Source organism: Styela clava, chromosome 10 (genome assembly GCF_964204865.1).
Source record: "Styela clava chromosome 10, kaStyClav1.hap1.2, whole genome shotgun sequence".
NCBI classification, from domain to species: Eukaryota; Metazoa; Chordata; class Ascidiacea; order Stolidobranchia; family Styelidae; genus Styela; species Styela clava.
Window position 1 is genome coordinate 1,343,417 of NC_135259.1, and position 22,745 is coordinate 1,366,161.

The 22,745-nt window shown below is 34.3% G+C and overlaps 3 protein-coding genes across 3 annotated transcripts in view; 2 read left to right on the forward strand and 1 right to left on the reverse strand.

The window, feature by feature from the left end:
• LOC120337589 (deleted in lung and esophageal cancer protein 1-like) overlaps positions 1-22,745 on the forward strand; it is a 67,884-nt gene that overhangs the window by 34,717 nt on the left and 10,422 nt on the right. Inside the window, exons 15-32 of the mRNA XM_039405425.2 lie at positions 151-346; positions 1,025-1,135; positions 1,629-1,760; positions 2,261-2,442; positions 3,378-3,607; positions 3,879-4,020; positions 4,171-4,345; positions 5,335-5,538; positions 5,901-6,046; positions 7,144-7,267; positions 7,755-7,881; positions 8,077-8,235; positions 8,553-8,723; positions 9,195-9,412; positions 9,490-9,619; positions 10,283-10,422; positions 11,458-11,631; positions 13,486-13,689. Coding sequence (XP_039261359.2) covers positions 151-346; positions 1,025-1,135; positions 1,629-1,760; positions 2,261-2,442; positions 3,378-3,607; positions 3,879-4,020; positions 4,171-4,345; positions 5,335-5,538; positions 5,901-6,046; positions 7,144-7,267; positions 7,755-7,881; positions 8,077-8,235; positions 8,553-8,723; positions 9,195-9,412; positions 9,490-9,619; positions 10,283-10,422; positions 11,458-11,631; positions 13,486-13,689 — 2,965 coding nt within the window. The remainder of the gene's footprint in view (positions 1-150; positions 347-1,024; positions 1,136-1,628; positions 1,761-2,260; positions 2,443-3,377; positions 3,608-3,878; positions 4,021-4,170; positions 4,346-5,334; positions 5,539-5,900; positions 6,047-7,143; positions 7,268-7,754; positions 7,882-8,076; positions 8,236-8,552; positions 8,724-9,194; positions 9,413-9,489; positions 9,620-10,282; positions 10,423-11,457; positions 11,632-13,485; positions 13,690-22,745) is intronic.
• On the forward strand, positions 13,856-18,819 carry LOC120337592 (uncharacterized). The gene has a single exon (XM_039405429.2). The coding sequence runs from the start codon at positions 16,534-16,536 to the stop codon at positions 18,751-18,753; it is 2,220 nt and encodes a 739-aa protein (XP_039261363.2). The 5' UTR covers positions 13,856-16,533; the 3' UTR covers positions 18,754-18,819.
• Positions 19,407-22,715, reverse strand: LOC144428130 (uncharacterized). The gene is made up of 2 exons (XM_078116853.1): positions 22,184-22,715; positions 19,407-21,323 (listed from the first exon to the last, which is right to left on the reverse strand). The coding sequence occupies exons 1-2, from the start codon at positions 22,547-22,549 to the stop codon at positions 19,557-19,559; spliced, it is 2,133 nt and encodes a 710-aa protein (XP_077972979.1). The 5' UTR covers positions 22,550-22,715; the 3' UTR covers positions 19,407-19,556.

Sequence of the window (22,745 nt, forward strand, 5' to 3'; positions counted from 1 at the left end):
AATTAGGATCTCTTACCATAAGTTGCTAGATTTATATTCATTTCATGACATTTTTGGATTTTAAGTATGTATTGAATTAATGTACATTTGTGTATATCACTTTTATAGGTTGGGTCATTTATTCTATCATGAAATAACTTTAACTTTCAGTAATGTTGAAATGCCTTACACATGGCATATTCTGAAACCGAATCTACAGACATCGTTGCGACCTGATGAACAAAACTTAATCAATCATTTTGAATTTTATCCTGATGAAGCACCTGCATACTTCATCGAACCACAGAGAGGAACATTACAGCCTAATGGAATTCATGAGTTTGTTGTGACTTTTGCCCCTCATATTGTAAGTTTATACTTGCTAGATACATTTACTTTACGTGAAGATTTTTGCAGATTATGGATGCCATGGCTTATTATATTACTACAACCTTAATTATCTTAATTATCTATAAAGAACCAGAAATTTTAATTCATTTATTTTTTGACGTTTTCAAAATTGTAATATTATAATGGCTGTCCCATAAAATGTACTCAACACTGTTCACTGATTTTAATCCTGAGAGGGATGATGTATTGTCCAAAGTTTTACCGCTACATGGCCAGCTATGGCGTTTTCTAGTAGTCACGTCTAACGATGTGCATTGCCGAGGTGGATAGTTATTTTTCATGCTATATTGGATTTGTTCACTATCCAAGAGTTATTTTCTTCAAAAATTTGTGATGTATCATATGTTTGAGCCATCTTATCGACTTTTCCAACGTAATAATGCCTTATTGATTACATATTTCCATTCCCATTGTTTAAAATGGCAAAGAAATTGATGTAAATAATGCTGTTTTGTCAAATTTAACCCGGATGAATATTTTAATGATGATATTACTACCAATTGCATTCAAGTTATATTTGTTTGAGAAAGTAGAATGATTTTGTTCTTGTGCAATGATAGACAAACACAAAATATATTCCAATAATTTTGAAGATGTGCTTCTTCCAGTCAGTGAATTATTTTAATGATTTCAGGTTGGAAATTACCAGAATGTATTACATCTTGTTTTGAGTAACATACCTGAATCATCTGCCAGCCAACAAAATCAAGCAAGGAAAGATAATTTGCATAATGTAGCTCAGGAGGTTGGTGTATAGAGATTTTCTCAATTTTTTGTATATTCGCATTTCGTATATTCCTATTCGCACATCATTAATGGCACACAAATGTTTGTTATTAGCAAAGATATTGACAGTACATTACATATCTCATATAAGTTTGAAATCAACATTCAACGAACTATTTTAATTTACCGTAAGGCTAAAGCTTAAATGTTCCCAATATAAGGCAAAAAAATCCCAGCAAACAGCATTTGCAATGTATTGAATTTTGTAAGAAAGTATTGATTGGAATTTGATATGGCCTTCAGAACTATCCACACCAGACCTTTTTCACATTAGATTATGCAGGCAGTATTTGGAAATTTTCAAAATGTTAACAAATGCTCCCTATTAAAGAATATCAATAAGAAACTTCATTTTGTTTTAAGAATCCAAAACAACTTTTATTTAAATTCAGTTTCCTTATACTATAAGCATAATACATATCTAATAAATTTTATGTAATGTTGTCTTTCAGTCAATTCCATCACAACATGCTGGACGAAAATATCCTTTACCTTCCAATTTGACGACACATTCAAAAAGTTCTTCAACAAATGAAATACCTAGAAAGGACAGCCCTACTAAACTTAGTAATAACTTGACAAATGTAAGTAAATTATATAGAAGAGAGTGATTACACTGGTTTATCTGAACCGGACAGAGGATGGTCATTCTGGACCAAGTATTTTTCTTTATAAATCTGATTGCCCACTCACCACAAGACCGGATTTGGTGGGAACGGGGATTTCCAAATATTTTATTATTTCGAATACATTCTGAGAAAATATTTTTGAATATGAAATATTGAATACATTCTAAATCAGGGGCATGTTCATATGGAAAATTACATAAATCACTATAGGAATAGGATAGGCAGTGCAATTTTTGCAAAACAAAAACAATTGATAGAATCGCTTACCGGTATGTCTTTATTTTTTGACTAGTACAACCTCGGATTGAAGATTGATGATCAGCATTGATCAATTTGGTTATTTTGATTTTCTATGATGGATTCAGACCAGTGTCAAACTTCACATGACCTAGAAATATTATTTTATCTATTCTTTCCTTTTCAATACCTGGCTTTCAAAATGTTCATTCCTTAAGGCTACGAACATAGCGGTAAAATCAAATCAAAACCAATTTCGAGAAGTTATTGCTATGGAGATAGAATTGAAAGGAGACAGCATTCCCTATTCTGTATTGGTTCATCCTCCTGCTATTATTGTACCTGGCTCGATGTTGGAGGGTACTACGGTGAAAAGGCCATTCAAGATGGCAAATTATAGGTAATATCAATGATTGATTCTCTAATAATCATCAGCAAATTTTTATGATATATCATGCTTACCGGTAATACATCAAATATTACAAAATAATATTTATAGAATAAATACTGAGATCTCGAGGTTAAAAAATGATTCGCCTATATGTTAGTAAAAAAGTATTTTACACCAAGTCCTAAATATTATATTGTGTTAAAAAATTCTAAAACCGAGGAATTTTAATCTTTGCATAAAAATATGGGACTTTTATTCTCAGATTTATTGTTTCGTCGGATCTGGCCCGCGGGCTGAATTTGACCACCTCTGCAATAGATAATACTCCATCTCCAATGTACTTCAGTGTTGTCAATATTATTTGAACAATATTCTGTGGCTCACAATGCATCAATAATGTGTCATATGTGCGTTGCTAACCGATTCCTTATGCAGATATTTGAATGCTCATTAAATTAAGAACATTCTGAAAAATTCAGTCAATGGAATCCTTCAACTGGTAACTGAATGGCAGGCCGTTGTTGTTTTCCATATTATCAAGACGTCTTTAATAAAATCTGATTTTTTGTATATTTTTTCACAAACACAATTTGTCATCTATAAGTTTTTCATTAATTAAGTATACAAAATATAAGAATTTAATAGCCTACTTTACATCACATTCTTGGGTACTCCCGTAGTATGTGAACCAAGATGGCGGCCCCCGTATGTAGTATGTGTACCAGGTTAGGGTTAGGCCATAATTGGCATCCAATTTTCCATATTTTAGTTCTATCATGAGTTCGGGGAATAGCCAAGTGACCGCATGGTATTTGTACCTGAAATTATAGCCTAACCTTAACCTGGTACACATACTACGTTCCGGTGTCCGCCATCCCGTTGATATTTGTTTTCCTGCTTTATCCTGAAGAATTTCACACAAATTTATTTTTACTTCGCTTTAGTCTTGCTCCAGTTCAGTACAGATGGACATCACAATCACAACCTGATATCCTTGAAGTTGAGCCTCCCATGGGTATGATTGACCCCGGTGATTATACTGAACTTGAAGTTAGCATTACTGGATCCAAGCCAGGTCCATTATCATGTGACTTACAATGCAAGATTGATCATCTTGATCAACCCATTCATTTGAATATCCAGGCAAATATTGATGGCCCAAAAGTTGTCATTAGTAAGTAAACAATTTCTATATTTTTATATCAAAAAAAATTTGATGTTTTCTTGATTTAGTTACTGAGCTTTACTGTAATTGGTTTTGATCAATGACTGTTATTGACAAGATCTAACAATTTTTAGTTGCAGCAATTTAAATGCAAACAGAATGAAAAATTTATCAACAGTAGTACAATCCTTGCTAACTTTGATCTGTTGTTAACTTTAGGTGTATGACTGGCTTTTTCTCGAATGAAGTGAATTAATTTCAAATTTTGATTCATTTTTAGTGAACCCAATGGTTGATTTTGGCCTCGTGCGACTAGGAGATACTGTTGTAAGAAAAGTTACATTTCGGAACACAACTCAGCTACCAGCAATATGGGAATTTTCTGAATCTGAGCATTTTTTCAAAGCTGCAGGATTAGAGAAGTAAGTGAGGCAGTATAACTTGATTAGTTCAAAAATATACAAACTACTATTAGTAATTGGGGTTGGCTCGTTGAAAAAACCTTATCTACCAAACTGGATTCTGGCAATTGATTACTGTAAACAGGTTTTTAGATTTGCTCCTTTTTCAAGGTCGGAGTTAGATATCACTCCTGATTTTGGTGAATTGAGTCCTCTAGGAAAAGTTGATGTTAAAATCACCTATACACCAACGAAAACACAGCAATTGTCAACCGTGCTTGATCTGGATATAAAAGACGGAAAATCATCCAATCTTGCTGTAACTGCTGATGTCCAAACTCCAAAGGTATTATTATTATCAAGGCTTATTATTGGGATCGAATTAGGCATGTATGTGCCAATTAAGGTTGATAAGGTGGCTCTCCCATATTGTGAACCATGCCCTCACTGCTATATGATTATATAATCAGTCATCAGATTATATTACTAGATGCATGGCATGGGTATGCCTCGGATATAGTCATTCCAAAAATATTCTAACTAAGGAATCCATAGGTAATCAATCAATCAGAGTTGCAATGATTAGAATATACCTAATACTAAGCTTTGAGTTATCCAGAGTACATGACTTATTAATAAGAAATTGCCAATTTTGGCAGAATCTTAAAGAATGTGGCCAAAAATATTCTCGATTGCCAAAACAGTGTAATGAGTGACATATTTTTCCCCGCTGTTTTTTTTTTCAATAGGCCTATGTTAGTGATACTCAGCTAATATTTCGTCGATTAAACTAAGAAAATCAGTATATATATATATAAGGGATTTTGTCTGGATTGTTAGAAGTTTGGAAAAGTGGTAATCGCAAGCAAAATAAACTGAGAGATGATCAATGTTGTGACAAAGCTTTTGCGACATGCAATTATCTCGTGCTTATCTGGTTCGTTATTCATTTAAAATAGAATCTCAAATTGCTTGTAATCGATGTTGATTCCAATCCAATTCTGAATTTTTCGTCAATTCGTCGCTATCTACGGGATACGGGTCCGCGATTAGCAGATATTTGAAACAGGACATGCAAAATATTCTCCGAGTGACATCTGCCTAAGGGAGTTTGGCTGACAGGGAAGGCATGCTATTGTCCCCCATTTCTGGTGTTTTCTGGCCCAAAGCTAATAATGCTGACCAACCCCCCTGCCACAAAAATAAATGAGCTGAGCCGCCCAATAAGCCGACATCAGGAAATTAGGCTGCAAAATAGGTCCAGAAACGGCTTATTAGCAAGAAAATAGGATATACTTTCATCATGCACTTATACTTTTTCTACACTATTCACAGGCATGTTTTTTGGAATGTGAAGTGATATGCAAGAATGCTTTTTTATCTGTACCTCAAGTACAGAATGCATTTCTTCTCAATCAGACGAGTTTGTCAGCAAAATTTAAATTCGGGAAATTGTTAGGAAAGCAAGCAGAGAACTGCATGGTTACAATCCATCCTAGTGAAGGAATTCTTGCACCTAGAGAAAAGCTAGAAATTCAGGTAACTTTATTTTGTACAAACTGGCTTTTTCGGTCTGGTGTTTTTAACATATGCCCATTGCTTAACTGAAAATGTGATGAATCAGGCAAAACATTCCAGGTTACAAGAATTTAGGGACTTTTTAATATTTGGGTTATAATATAGTCAGCTCAATTAACATTCAATTCTTTGATAAACACCTGATGAATTTAATGAATTTTGAATTCTACAATGAATGTGTACTGTATTTGCAAAATAAATTATTATTAATGACTGTTACCACTAAAAAATTACATAAAGCCTTTGATTACTCAGGAGACTCAAAAAAAAATCAATCAAAAGAATTTACCTGTATTTATACATCAAAAGTTTTCTATATACAGATAACATTTGCAAGTCATATTGAAGGAGAAATATCAAGTCTCGTGGTACCTTGTTATGTTGAAGGAATGAACAAACCAATTGTCATGGGATTTTACGCAAACGTTAAACCCCTATCCGTGGTGTATTCAACCCCTGATTCTGAATGGTAAGTTAGGTATTAGCCCATATTTTCCATTAGTTGAAAGATGCATAGTTGCATACCATTCATTATTTTTAAAGCATTACCAGAGCTCTTTGCCTATTTGTATGTTGCCATTAGTTGGAATAACAGTGAAAATGTTTTTCTTCCAAATACAGATTGTGTATGATTTAATCTGCCCTATTATAGCCTCATCGTCATTATAGTTTTGTTGCATGGTTATACTCTGTAATTAGCAAACTGTCAAAAACAATAGAAGCTTTTCAAAATAAAACATCAAGAATATTATCCAATTCTCCACAGGGTACTAATTCTACCCTTCTATTTGCCAAGCATAGAATACTTAAGACTTGTTGTGACTTTTTGACATTGCAAAAGTAATGAACCAATACTCAAATTTGTTGACAAGAGCTTGAGATTATAGTTTTACAGCTCAATGTTTTGTACACAACCACCACATCTGCCAAGCTTGGAAAACCATCTGATACATTGGGGTTAAAATTTAGAATAATTTCCCTCCTAGAATTAAAAAAATGACATATCCCAAATTTCGAAACACAGTTAAACATTTTGGTTATATTTCGTATAAATATGTAGGCCTATTATCATTTCCCCTATATCATATTTTTATGAATCAGTGTCGCATCAGCATAAATGTTGATCCTTCTTATTTTTTTGTTTTGTTTATTACAGGTAGTTTATTTTTACATTTATGAAGACTTTTTTTACATAATCTACCAGTATTGATACCTGTCTATTATAATTTAGTTTAATATAATATTGTATGATTATACTACTTCCTCAATAGATTATTTCAAGGAAACAACCCAACTACAACTGCCAGAACAGCATTGCATCAAAATGATACACAGGGGAATTCCCTGATTCTAAAAAGCATATTGAATTGTTGTGCAGCGCCATCTTGAGTCCATGCTGTACTTGTCTCAAAAGTGTTTATTTACAATTTGATAACTTTGCCAAATTCTGTATAAAGTTTTATTCATAAAGCTGAGAATTTGATTGGTTGCATCATTTTATATTTGTGTGGCAGAACATTGAACTTGACATGACATAAAAGAGCAACTTTATATTTGATTTTATAGTGAAGAGTTGAAAGTCAAGTTTAAAGATCCTGTACCGATTGGTTCAGTTGCACGAAGAAAACTAACCATTGAGAATACGACAGCTATCCGAGCACCATGGTCTGTTTCTGTGAAAAATTTTGCAGTAAGATATTTATTATTTATGTGTATTTAATGGACATTATTTTATTTGAAGATTATGGTTTACAGGAAGGGGCCCCAGAAGTATGTGTACCAATATGGAGGTAACTAATTTTGTTTGCCTACTTTACATCAAGTAGTGTAAAGGTATGGAAGGCTATGGGCATGGTGTATATTTACTTGGCTAACACGAACAGTCCCCAAACTCGTAATAGCACTAAAGGAAAATCGGAATAAAATTATGGCCTAACCTTAACCCGGTACACATACTACAGGAGGATCCACAGGAATTTGAAAAAGGATTTGAACTTACTTACTGAGGCATATTGGTTAATATGATATATCATAATGAAAGTAGTTGAAGTATTAATAAGACAATGGGCGATGGAAAAGCAAAAAGATATTATGATTGTCTTTTTTTTTTTTGGTGAAAATATCTCATTCAAACTCTTATTCTGTTTTACATTTTTTTCTCTGATATTTTATTGCAGGCTAAACCTCCAGTTCCTCCAACAAGTAAATTTGATTTTAAAAGTGCAAATACAAGAAGAATGATGTTGGGTAGAACTCCTAATCTAGCAGACCCTATGGCTAAAACCAAGAAGCAGGCATATAAAGGTATATATTCTTACTTTTAGCATTTTTTAACTATTGAAATTTGTTGAGAGGTTCATATAGTCAAACATCTCCATGGGCTCACCCCTGCTTTTGCAGAGGCTTGTATTTGGTATTATTAACAAACGTAAAATAATTTATAATTGGTTAAACTTTTTTGCTTTTTCTTGTTTCATTTCATTTGCAACATCATTTCAGACCACTGCAATCTAATGTTGAGTGCAGGGCATGGAGCTGCTTTTGTCGTTTTACCATCATTTGGATTCCTTGAACCTTTTCAAACCCAAGTTATTGAAATTGAATGCTATTCTAATATGTGGGGGAAATATTTGGATGTTGTTGAATGTGATATTGAAGGTTTGTTTTTGTATACCTGTTCTTTTTTATTTACAATGTTTAGTTTTCATTATTATCATGTCAATTGAAATATATCATGATCTTCCACTTTTGAGGCGTTTTTCTCTAACATGAATCCAGATATAGTGAGCTAATGGCCTTGGACGAACTGGAATTTTGTTATGTAGGTAATCATGACCCTATCTATGCCTGGCGGCTATAATTAATGTAAACATTCTATCTTTTTATTGCTGAAGATTTACCTTTGTAAAATTAGAGTGTGTAGGAGAATCTTTGTGTTTTGATATTTCCAATGCCTTATCTTGTTTATCGTTCAGGCTTGCCTTTGAAACACATTCCACTGGAACTGGATGTGACTGGTTGTCCTCTGCAGTTTCAAGTTGTGGCTGGCCAGGAAAATAAGATGGCAGTTGTGCGATTTGGCACTCATATCAATGATGGTCCACAAGTACAGAGGAAAGTCAAGGTCAACAACACCAGTCCTGTTGGTATGATCAGTTGCTTTTTTTTTATTTCTGGCAGAGATGACAATGTTTTTTATACTATTTTTTGTGTTGTACATTATCCACCAATTCATAAACAATCATCCAAAAAGTGTAAAGTATGTTTTAAATAAAAAGACAGTTAAAAAACCCAAGTCAACTTATATTCCTAAATAACTTGCATAAATTTATTTAGTCATGTGTCATTGATTATAAATTATTTTTTCACAGTTTTACTTCTAGATCATTTGTTGACTAGACAGCGCAAACTCATTCAATTTACCCTATTTATAACTTATTCGACAATAAAATGTTAAAAATTTTTGAATTCAAACACGACTTTTATTATGATTGGCTGGTACAATGAAGAAGAATGTTTCATATTATTTCATGCTAACTTTGTCTGATGTATACCATTTTAATAAACAATTTTCAACTATATTAACTTCAACTTATGCCGCTATCAATTTTTGTCAGACATCAGAGTCGATTGGTGTGTATTAAATACTGCAGAACTTGATGATAGGAAGTTGTTAGATTTAAATGTTTGGTATGGATCTGCATTTCCAAGAAGAGATTCTGATGGAAATGAAATCACACCTCAACAATACGAACCAAAGCAATCTGCCGAAATCCGTCATACAAATGAAATGTACTATAATGATTCACCAGAGTCTGGTCTGACGGAACGATCTGTAAGTGATTTGGTTTAAAAGGTACATAAACCCTAGTTTGGGAACCCCTGGTCTAAAGATGAAACTTTTATTTTTAGAATTTGACCGAAGGTTCTTCCTTGTCTTATGATATTCAACCAAAAGTTGTAAATGTAAGACTTGAAGAACATCATGGCAAAATTTCAAACATACCGTTCAGTATTCAACCATCACAATGTGTTGTTCCAGGTAACTTTTTCTTTTCTCCCTCACTCTAACTTGTTGTTAGCATGCTAGGCCTACTATAGGATTCAATGTGGCATATTGACTACTCTGGATTAAATATGAAATATCTATCCTATTCTGGAATATTCTGTTAGAGAGAGAGAGAGAGATTTATTATTCGTCAACGATAAAAACAAACATTGCAACAATAATAAAAATATACAACAATAAACTCAAGGTCATTTGGTATAGACTGGGAGCAGCGATACGACCATACAGTCATCAGAGTCAGCTTCCCCAAAAATTATTGATTAACTTTTCACAATATTTGGTCTGCAGAAGTTATGAGCAACACTTTATGAGTCACTCTTTATCAAAATTCCTTATATTATTTTTTGCATAATTGTTTTTAATTTATCAAAATCGATATCATTTATAACAATCACTTGCACACTGTGTCCTTCTTTTGATATTTGTATGAAATCTCTTTTGAAAATTTTATATTTGCTTACTTTCTTCTATCATGTCTTCAAGCTATTTTGCTTTAAATTGACTTGGATTGTTCGCTACTCCGAAAAATAGAGTTTATCACTTCTCGGTACTGATATAACATTGGGCACTGTTCATTTATTATTGGTCATCATTTTTTCTTATGTTAGTATTACCATATTATTGTTTCTGTTTCAGCCTATGGTCATGTTGTTGTATCAGCTGTGTTTTCACCAACCTTGGGACTGTTTAACAAAACTAATAGTAAAGAATATATTTCTTATGCTCATGGTTACATGTCTATTGATAACACAAAATCAAAGGATATTCCTGAGAAGGTATATAGTTCAGTGGTCTGCAAACTTTATGTACTAGTGGGTCAAATATATCTATTACCGGTAGCATGTGGGCCGCATTACTTTCTGCCTACAAACAATCACAACATTAATCGTCAAATTAATGAGCACCCACGACTCCTATTCAAGTCTTAAAACACAATTTATTGTTTTTATTTACTCATCCCAATGTGAAGGATGATGTCGTTTTTGTATATGTGATGGCCTAAGCATTAAAATAAACTCGCAACTTTGTTGTTCCGCAGTACGTCTTTTAAATGATGATCTTTGAACCTCCTCGTCAACTTTCCTGTGTTTCCAGGACATTTTAATGCCAATTTTTGAAAATCAACTGAACTGATTCCGGTAATTACAACTAACAGCAGACACTGAGACACATATAACTGAAGCTACTAAAAACCAAACGTTATACAGAAGCCATTGTTATGACATAAATTCACATGGAGACAATTATAAATTCAGGATCAATTTTTGTTTATGTATTAAATGTGAGGTCGTTCGGGGTCCACAAAAAATTAGTTTGTGGGCTGCATTTGGCTAGCGAGCCACAGTTTGCCGACCACTAATATACCGGTAGTTGATCATTGTGTTAATAAATACCTTAAATTAGTTCTTTTAGGTTTATCCTTTCCCTATCAAGTTACCCTGACCCATCGAGTAACACCCTTCAGGATTTTTAAGAAAGAATCTTCTAATTTTCCCTCCTTTTTATATGTTTTAAAATACAGCATATGTGAAGTGCACAAAGCCATCGAGATGTTTACAAAAGTTGTTAGTAATGTAGTTAACTTCCGAAATAGTGCAAATCTTTCAGATTAAAACCATCCTGAACCACCGTGAATTGTTCCCTGACTTGGCCATAGCCAGAGTCCAATATTCTTATTTATGATCTAGAAACCTTGCCAGTATCACTATCAATATTCTAATCAGTTCCATTGCTGGATTGTTTAAAATTGTCATTTGATAAACTAAACAGATAGGCTACATTATGTTAATTTAAATTTTACTAATTTAAAGCTGATGCGTACAGATGGGTATTCTGTGCTGCCACTCAAACTCCAACTGACAGCATTAGTTAAAACCGGATCCATCCGGATAGAACCTGATGAAGAGGAAGATGAGGAATTAGAGGGAGAATGTGGAATTCAATTCAAAATTCCTATCAGCGACATGTTGATTTTGAAAAGTAGAGTAAGTATCTTTAAGGATTCAATGTCTTTTATTATGAAATTAGTCTGTGTAACTATGATCGATATATACCCGTATATATATTTGAATACCTTGAATATCTATTTCAAATGCAAAGGTGACCTCAAGAGCTGGAGCTCTCATTGGAAGGTCATTTGAGATATATGGGATCCCGAATATTACAAAAGGATATTTAGATTGTCACATTAGCAAATTTCAATATTTTTTCAAAAAGTCATGACTCTGTTGATGTTGATTAGAGATACTGACGAACCATGCGAATAACACTAATTGAGCTTAGATGTTAACAACTCTGCATTGCATTTCATATAATGCAGATCTCCAATCAAGTCATTGTTATCTTGCTGCTTAGGAATGTACGATTTATTTGATATCAAGTAGGCAAATGTGTATTGTATTAGTCACATACTGACACACGTGTATAATTTTGTGTGGGAGTTGACTCTTCGTTTTCAGAAAGTTGTGTTTGGATACACTGCTTTAATCTAGTGTGTTTTTCAGTTCGAAGTTTGGATAGTTGAACTGAACAAATTAGCAATACCTTGAATGATTTGTGAGATTTCGCCAAATTTTTGGTATGGTAAACTAATAGATCTGGGCTCACCTCTACACCACCCAAACATCAATTAAATGCATTTATCTTCCTTTTCAAATTAAAATGAAAGTAAACTAAAAAATATTAAATATATTTCGTCCTACTGGTTCTTTTTTGCAGTAATCACAAAGAAGTATGGGGTCCATGACTTTTTTTGATATTCGACTAGCATTCTAAAATTATGCTTCATATGAGTCAGAAATTTAATCTTCGTTATATTAAAGTGTGACAATGAAAAATGCATTGGCAGAACACTTAACTGAATAGCGCTCGAAGCTTTCTTGAAATTCAAAATTATTCTGGATACAGATCTGGTCCGAATTACCAAATTTCTTTAGCTTATAATAAACATTAGTATGATAGATCAGAAACAGTTTAAATCAGTGCTTCCCAAATTTTTTTCAGTTTGCGACCCACTTTTGTTGCCTTTTTTTGTGCGACCCTCAATCAGATGTGGATATATGAGAAAAGAACTAATGTATCCCCAAGTAATTTAGTTTTAAAGCGAAGCTTGATTTTGCCTATTGAATATTACCAAATCGAGGCTTAATAAGAGTCAAGCCTGCACGCAACGTAGCATTTACACTCAACACATTTCCTTTTGGCTCAAAGTTATTTTCTGCCTTAATGATAGTTGTCGAGTTATATTTTCTCACTACAACTCTTATAAGATTTCCTTTTTTTCACTTGGTTACCTTTTCTTTTTAAAAATTCTCCATTTTGTGGCTTACAAGAATCAAACAAAGTTGGAGTGTTAAAATAAAGCTTAGCCAGTATTTAGAATGCAACTCATTGGATACAAGATTACCAATTACATTAACTGGCGTCTTTCTGCCTTGTGGCCTACCTACAGTTTCTAACATGTGGGAGCGTACTGGATTTATTAACGAGACACAACGCACGATTCTAATTGTTACATTGTTTCATAATTGTTACGTAATGATAATGCCACAATTTCCAGACCCACCTTGATAGACACTGGTTGGGAAGCACTGGTTTAACTGACAGTTTTGATGAACTGAGGATATGATAACAACAAAACTTAGAAATACACTGGAAGTTGTCTGTAAACACATTCAGAGCTAAATATCAGAACTTTCTGTTTGTAACTTTATACGACCCCCGGCTAGATATTTTCCCAATCAGTTAAGTCGTGTAACTCAGGTAATAGTTTTTTAGAATATGCCAGATCAATAAACCTTAACTATCTATCTGAACAAAAATTCCTGTTCTATTTTCAGGTTGCATCTGAGGCTGTTCAATATCGACATTGCACTTTAATGAATGATACTGAAATGCCAATCGACTTCAAATTATCAATTACCAGACCATTTTTCCTGTCTTCAACCAAACCAACAACTGATAAGAATGGAGACCGAATTACTAAGGAACTGAGGATTGAAGCAAGTGCCAGAAATAGATTGCGACCACAGGAGAATTTGAGAGTGAGTAGATATTTGATCTTTTCATGAAGATATCTGGGACTTCTTATTCAAAATCGATTTGGACTTAAAATACATATACTTGACATATATTTAAAAATGTGACCAACTACCAACAATTTAGAGTGTTCTTGATTCCTTGAATATGATCCCAGTTATTACATTGCTGATGTTTTGAATCATTTTTAAGTCATCATCAAAAGTAATATATGTATTTTCAATACTCAACTAGTCGGGTATTCCATTCAAATCGGCTAATCAAATAATTTTGTCAAAAACATCAGGCCTACACATCAGGGCAAGGGAAGCTATTGATGCGGCCAATTAAGATTTTTTTCAAAAACATTCACTTACACTAACAAAAATGTATGAAAGCATGGATTTTGCGCAAAGAACAATTTTAAGTATATTTTATAAGTTCAAACACATATAATCTCATTATAAAGTATCAATTGTTGTTTGGGTTCCATCCTAGATTATCTTAATGGCAAGAATTGTTTTGAAATCAAAATTTTTAAGTTGCTTTGGTTTAAATTATCTTCATGCATTTGCTTCAAATGTATGCTTTTGGTAGGAGTATCCCATGACATTTTGCACTGAGGAATGAGGAACAAACTGTATTGGAATGTATGGATAGAAAAGTTAGGTTTCAGCAAATTTAAAAATAAAATAAAAGAAAAAGTGAAAATTAGGGTTGCAGAATGTACAAACGAATATTTATTTTTGGATATATCTCAAATATCTGTTTTATTTGCTGTAAAGTTGTGTCAGCTGCTATTCAATACATTACAAGATTTACATTACAAGGCACGTTAAAGATAATCACCTTGACATCTGGAAATGGTGACCTGATTTTTGACAAAGTTTAAGGCAAAGCTGAGATTGGGAAACTTAACCTTCAATATGATTATCAGTACATTTTCAAATTACTCAAAGCTTATTTCACAAGCAAAACGTTCCAAAGTAAGAATCATAAATATGCAATGAATCCAGCTTCTAATATAGGATATTGACAGACTTTCATTCTTGAGTGAAAAGCTCATTGTCGAAAGATCCGGAGGGACTTCCTACATATTTACAAATGGAAAATATTTAACCACATGCCTCAATTATATATGAAAGAGGGCACAAAGAATTTTAGAACTGTTTGCAGGAAGAAGAGTTAAAAAACCTACCTGTGCTGTATTAACAAAGTGAATGTTCAGCTGGTTAGGAACGACCTACATATACAAGGAAACTTCCCAGTAGTAAGAAAAATTTTCAATTTTACCAGAGGATTGCTCTGGTTATATGTCAAATACAGTATTTGGTCAATTTGCTTTGTTAGCTGATGTTTTGCAGCATTGGTTTTTTAGTCCCATAACCATATTGGAATGGAAGGCGGCTGATCTGATATCCATATCCGTCGAGTAGTCTGGCTGACAGTCATATACATTTGGCATCGTACCCTTTACCAGAGTTTATTTGCTTGAATGTACCCACTTTGTTGATGCACACGAGGCTGCATTATTTGGTGTTTGATTAAGTTGATAAATACTAAAGTGTGAATTATGGGAATAATGCCATTCTTTGTAAAATCAGTCACTGCTACTCATTGTAGTATTTGGTTGTATTAAGCATGTAAACAACGGACACATCTAGTGGCATATAGCCTGCACTTAGTTAGATGGGAGCAGATTTGGAATTTCCCATGGAAACAAATGATAAACAAATTTGGTCTACAGATTGACAGTTGGAGTACATTTCACAAATTCATTAAGAATACTGCCATGAAGTAGAAGCTGTGACAAAGCCAGGACGAGGTTTTATTTATAAGGCTCGTAGGTGTTGAGATGAACTGCCAGGCCAACAAAGGCAAGCTATACAACCAACAAAAATATAGAGTTGATATTTGGTCTACGAAAAGTTGTTTTGTCTGGATAATTCAATACCACTGAGACCGAAAATCTTATGTATATGATGTATAAACACTGTGAAAAGTTCAGACACCCGAAATAATTAGTCTTTACATTCTAATAAGTACCCCTCTTCTCACGACTTCGATTTTTATGTTAGAATGAGAGATTTGAGAAAAGGTTCTAACGGGAGTTGAACATATTTAAAGTTGGGCTCAGTCGCATTTCGATATCGTTCATTTATTTACCTGTCATGATTTCCATTTTCGAGTTATTGTGGATTGGAAGTAGGTTTCATCTAATCATACTCTCCATATTCGCGGGCTTGTCGGGGTTTGATGAGTCTGAATGAAACATCGCATCAAGGAGACGCATTGACTCCTCCCGTCCGTTATGGTATTTATTGCTCCTTTTGTGTCTCCCCGGCAAATACACTAGGACGCCTATCCCCATGTCTACAATTAGAGTTGAAATTACTTGTTATATATTCCCAGGTCAGTGATAAATAGGCCCCGGGTCAATAAGTCACTCAATTATTCAACTTCATCACATAAGTATTTTTCTTTTCAGTATATCTTTCACGTCAATGACAAATCATCACGATACTCGTTAGCCAGTATATCATATTTTTTAACGATTCATGTGTTTTTGTTATGATTCATGTCCGTGCTATGCTGCAGTAAATAAAATGGGCAATTAAACAGGTACAGATACTAGAATACCTATTTAATAATGGGCACAATAATATATTTTAGTTGACAGGTAAAGTTTTATGTGACGTTGAAAGACTAATTATAATGCCAAGATGTTAAAATTTCCATGTCTGTTCTGTATGTAAGCGCCTGACTATGAATATTCGGTCTTCCAGTTCTTGTTTTTTTCATATTTTCTTATGTGTTTTTTCAAGATTTTACAAATAAGGACTTTTAGGATTATCATTTAGACATTGAATATGTGCAAACGACTCTATGTGTTGTTTGCACTTTTAATTTCCTGTATTAAAGAAGTGTATCTATGCCCGGGAAAATGTACGTGCACCGACATCAGTACGAACTGCAGTGGAACTGGCCTGACTGCTTTTCCTGCTGATTTACCAGAATCGACGATCCGTATAGAATTGCGTTATAATAATATTTCATCTATCGTGGAGGACGATTTTAAGGGCCTGAAAAATTTAATCTCACTCGATCTGAGATTTAACAAGCTGAAGAACATCGGAGATGAAGCTTTGTTCATTTTAGATAATTTGGAAATCTTGAATCTTGATCACAATGAATTATTGATGTCAGATGCCGGCATGTTCGTTTATGTCGAATATTCACTTATTAATCTAACTGTAAGTCACAATGAAATGGCGGGACAGCTGTCCCGGGATATATTTCAGTACATGAGTAAATTGAAATATTTGGATTTAAGTTTCAACAGTATAAAGTCTATACAATCAAGAAGCTTTCCTGAGTCTCTAACGTATTTGGATTTGAGCAACAATCCGATTGCCTCTATGGCAATAGGCGTTTTCAGAGATCTGGAAAATTTAGTTTATTTGGATATGCGCGAAACCCAACTGAAATCCGTTGCTAATTATTTTGCTGATTGCATTTCGCTCCATACATTGCTGTTAGGGGGATACAATCTTGCATCAATGTCGCAAGAATCACTCCAAGGTCTACATAATTTGGCTACGTTGTCGTTGGAATATACCAGCTTACATATACTGCCAGACAATGTTTTTCTTCCCACTCCAAACCTGAATGTGCTGAGACTTGAGGGTAATAAAAAGTTGACAATAACGACAAATATAATATCACCATTGACTAATTTAACTGTGCTATATTTTGAAGACAATGGCTTTATTGACTTGTCGTTTGTTAATGTCCTGAGAACGCTTGAAGCACTATTTATAAGCGGTAATTCTCTTACGTCCATACCTGCACTGGGTAATTTAAAAATACTCAAAATTTTGGATATTTCTCGTAACGTTGTAAAAAGGTTGTCGTTGGATTGGCCGTTAAATGAACTTGAAATATTGAATTTATCCAGCAACTCCATTAGCGATGTGGACAAATCTTTCTTTTCCAAACTTCCTGGGTTGCGTTCTGTTGATTTAACAAGTAACGTATTAACTCATCTTGTATCGTCGTGGTTTGTGAAGAATGACAAACTTAAAGAAATTATTACAGGCAATAATCCATGGACATGTGATTGTTTAATGAAAGAAATACATGGATATCAGCAAATATCAAAATTTTATGCGATTTGCGATGCAATCGGATCATTCATTAAAGGTGGCATCGTCAGCACAGAAACGTTTTGCATTCGCTGTCAAAGCCCGTTTCAATACAAGGGAATATATTTTGATATGGTACCATCGGAACATTTCGAATCATGCTCGGATAATAACGCAAATCTATTAACTACAGGAAATTTACTAAACTCAACCTTTAAACCAACTGTTGATTATCAAGCATCTCAACAAGTTATAAACTCTCTAATTCCCATCATTTGTACATTAGTTATGCTTTCAATGCTCGGAGGTATTGCTTATTTCATAAAGAAAAAGGATATGAGAAAGACAAGTAACGATGCTCCACCACTCCCCAAACCAAGGACAATTACCAACTCGACAAATCTTCCAGTGGACGATGGTTTTGAACAATCGTACGCAATGGCAGATTTAGGAAAATCAAACAACTTGAATTCTGCTATTTATAATGAGTGTGATTTTAACATGACGAAATTCAATCAATCTTATGAACACGATACAGCGCCTTCATGCGAAAATATATATGAACCTATTGATTTTCGTATTCCTCAGACAACGTGTAAAAACTCAAAATGTGATGTATCACAGAAACCACTCGATTTCCCTACTGATATAACACATACAATGCCGAGTGTTTCAAACGAATATGAGGACGTACCTCGTCGCCTTAATACCGTTGACTACTCCAATAGTAATCCATATATTCTACCTTCCTCTGTACCTGCGCCTAGTTCAATTCCACGTGCTCAAACTGTATTAGAAAGTCCTTATTTGACACCGTCTCTTGATGCGAACTTATATGATTTACATGCACCACCTCCACCTCCCGATCAGGATGAGTTTGAACACAATTCAGAATCGGCGTATGAAACGACTCCTAATGCCTATCTTGAGTTTAATGCTACTTAGTATGTATTTTCTTTTTTCACAATAAATATTCAGTAATTTCAAAAATATGATAATGTATTTAAGAGATCGCCTGTGGACTGATTTTACCAAGCGTTGGGAACAATTTTGCTTTGTCGATTACTTAATAAGATTAGGGCTTCCTTCAGGCTAATCACGGCTGACTACTGGAACAAAATAAAATGACTTACTTGTCCTCACACACGCCCGGCTTCGCCGTGATCTGAGCTTGCGATGTTACAAAGTCGTGTGTCTTTCCTTATCCAAATATTTTTCTATACCTAACTATTAGTGAATTCCCCAAAATTCCTATATATTGAATGTTAGTTTCTATCAACGAATGGGAAAAATTTTGACGAAGCGGCTCACAAATCTTCGGCGATGTCTTTAGTAGTATTGCATGCAATAGTAGTTGATTACGACAAAAATCTGAGTGTTTTTTTCGCAAATAAATTTATCTTTTCGACCTTATGCTCAGAATCAAAACCGGCTTATTGTGCACAAAATAAGTGCCCGTGTTTCGTTTCAAATAGATCGAATAATCGTAACTTTTTGTGCTGTTAAATATGCCATTGTGATATTATCTTATATATTAAGCTATATTCATATAGACACATTGTCAATTAATATCCACGCTGATGTGAATAAACGTTTGAAACAAAGATGATTTGATATATTATACAATAATTCGACTAACAATGGAGCAGCAGTATTTGATTATTTAATTCAGCAATTAAGAATTCTTTCGGTTTTATCTTTGTATTAAACATGCAATTTTCGCCTGGTCTAGTTTTTGCTATAACTTTTTAGTCCATTTCGTATGTATTATTCGACTCATATCGTTTATTTTCGGTTGTAGGTTTTCGAAATTGTACTTTTTTTTCTTCCAGTGGAGATTCGCTAAAATCCATGTAGGATGCTTTTCTTTTGTTTGCAGCCATTTCTACTTCGTATGCGGATTGTGGGCTCATCTTGTTGCCGCTAGTTTCAATTGGTGGTGTGGGAGGCGGTGGGAGAGTTTGATAAGCATCTGTGGGGGAACGTTCAGGTCTTGCTATAGCGCCTGTTCGACGCGAATCTTTGATAGAATCGTGTGTCCCCAAGATATCGTCAACATAAGGACTTTCGGAATCATTTGAAGGATTATACCGTCTAATTGTGATTGTATCTTTGCACACATGTGGTGTGGGACTTTCTTCCGCCTTCTTTTGTTTGACGCTGCAGTAGACATGATCCGTACTCATTGCGTACTCATATCCATTGCCCGATTCTGGAATTTGGTGATATAGCGAGCTATCTGCTGTCCGGTCCGAGACCTGACTGTATAATGGGTCGGAGGGATCTGATGCTCGAGATGTCACTTCTTTTCTTCTGTGCCTACGTACCAATAAAATCACTATAATTATGCCGCAAGTTGTACATATTGAAACAGTAACAACTGCCACAAATATTGATTTTGAAAATGTCGAAGTCATAACAGGGGTAGTAAACTCTCGGCACTCTTCCAAGTAATTTGATATGTTTGTGAACATTTTTCCGTCGTATATAGGCGGACTGGAACATACCACGCAAGCATCACTGCTTGTGTTAAACTCGTAATTGTATAAAAGATTGAATTCATTAGACACGTGGCACGAAAAAGTTACGTCAGATTTTGATATGGCTTCTTTCATATCACAATCGCAGGCCCAGGAATTGTTCGACGTGACTATGTAAGTAAGGTAGTCATCCAGCCACTGGCGTTTCAGTTTTGATATTTTGTTTTTCGACAAGTCCGCGCCCAATAAAATAGAAAAATGTGCAAAGAAGTCATCTTTAACAACATATATCTCGTTATTAGACACGTTAATGCCAACCAAAGACTCAAAATTACTGTTTGTTTGTAGTTCAGTGAGTTTGTTGAAAGATAAGTCCAAAACTTTCAGCTTAGGAAGCTTCCTTCCAAGATAAGATGGAAATATTGTGATATTATTCCCAGCGATTGATAAGTATTGTATATGTCTAAAATTGTTAAAAAGTTTTGCATTAAATTTCATGTCACCACGGTTTCCAATCAAATAAAGTTGTAGGAGTTCAGACTTATTTCCAAATAACTTGTCTTCGAAATGGTCAAATGTGTTTTCGTTGAGGTGTAAAACGGATAACTTGGAAGTCTCGGCGAAAACATACGCGGGCAAAGAAGACAAATTTGAATCTTCGATCACTAATTTTGTTAAGGACGTCAATCCTTTAAAAGTTATACTAGATATGGTTGAAAGATGCGGTCCTCCCATATAAAGTTTCTCTAAAGATTCGCAGTTTTTAAAATAGCTGCTTTTCATCGATGACATTTGCAGATTTATTAAATCCAAAGTGAGTAATTGTGTTGTTAAACGAAACGTTGAAGTATATATTTGGTCGATAGGATTGTTGCGTATATTCAGGTGCAACAACGACATTGGAAAAACAGTGTTGTCGGTTACAGAAGGTATCTCATTGTAACTCAAATCCAGGAAATTTAACTTCTTGTGCGCGTAATACGTCAAAATAGAAATTTCGCGGGAAATTTTGTTGCCTTGGAGTGTTAATTTTTCCTGTAAGAAAAAGTATTGGATTTTATTTTCCCAATATATATATATCTAAACTATTTAAATAGACCCTCAATATTGTCATAACAAACAAACTTGTCTGGACTCTGGTTGGTCTTCCAATTTCCAAATCATTTATCCACCTGTCGTTTTGAAAATATGGGTATTCACTGTATACATTAAAACTAGCGGAACAATCCAAATTGTACATGGACTATGCAATTTAAATAAACGGATAGAAGCCATATTTCGCCGTTGGGAAAGAAACGTGATGCGAGATTTGGATCAATCCTATTTCGAACTTTATTAAATTTGGGCCACTAAGCCAGACTGAGAAGATTTGCGGATGCATCAGATCAGATAAGATCCAACTTTTAATGAAGCTCACTTAGCAATTGATAGGGGGTGTTAGAAATGTTGAGAACAGGCTCTCCTTTGATTTGAACTCACCAACAACTAGTTCCCTTATTTCATAAACCCGGGCCGAACTTATAGGAACGTAACATAAGATTACACGATGAGAACAACTTGAGCTTAATATTCACTATGTCACTACGGAAACTTCCTTATCACGACACCAGCCTAGAACAGGAACGGGTGCGCTGATTATTGTTCATGCGAACCTCCTGAATCCCACTGTAACTTATGGTTATAGTCCAAATTCAGACAACGCTATTATTCTTAAAAGTTCTATTGTCGTCATTCAATGATTTTTACCTTCCTTTAGTCAGTTTATTGCAGTACAAAACCCAGATATATCCGTGAGATTATTTTGAAAATCTTTCTCTTAACTCAACAGTACTATAAACACTGTCTACAGTCTTACACTAACAATTTACACGTGAGCTATCGTATTGCAAACTCACCAAAGAATTTTCAGTATTTCCAAATGGGTCATCTCCTTCAAAGTTCATTTGGTTATGATCCAGTAATATGGTACGCAATGTTCTCGGCAGTTTTCCATCTTTCATTGTTTCTATGTTGTTATGAGACATGTCCAAAACTTCTAATTTTACGAATTCACTAATTTTCATCAAATCATCACTGCCTAAGTTGTTATGTGCTAAGTACAGTTCTGTAGCGACCGTCGGAATGCCTTGCGGAAGGATTTTGAGTCCCTTGTTGGCACAATTCACAATTGTGCTTCCCATGCATGTGCACATATCTGGACATGCAGTTGTTGTTATTACTTCCATTGCCAATAACACGAGTATTCCGAGCGTCCAAGCCATTGTTATACTTAGTAATTCAGTGTAAAATAGATATCACGCTTGCAGTACCGACCGTATTAATATTATATAACATTTCCGCTAAATATTCAATGGAACTTACTAAGTTGTTTTTACTTTTAACACTTTCAAACAGACGGTGCATTTATATATATCATTGTCGCTTTATCTTCTGTCAATTGTAACTTTTGTATAGATT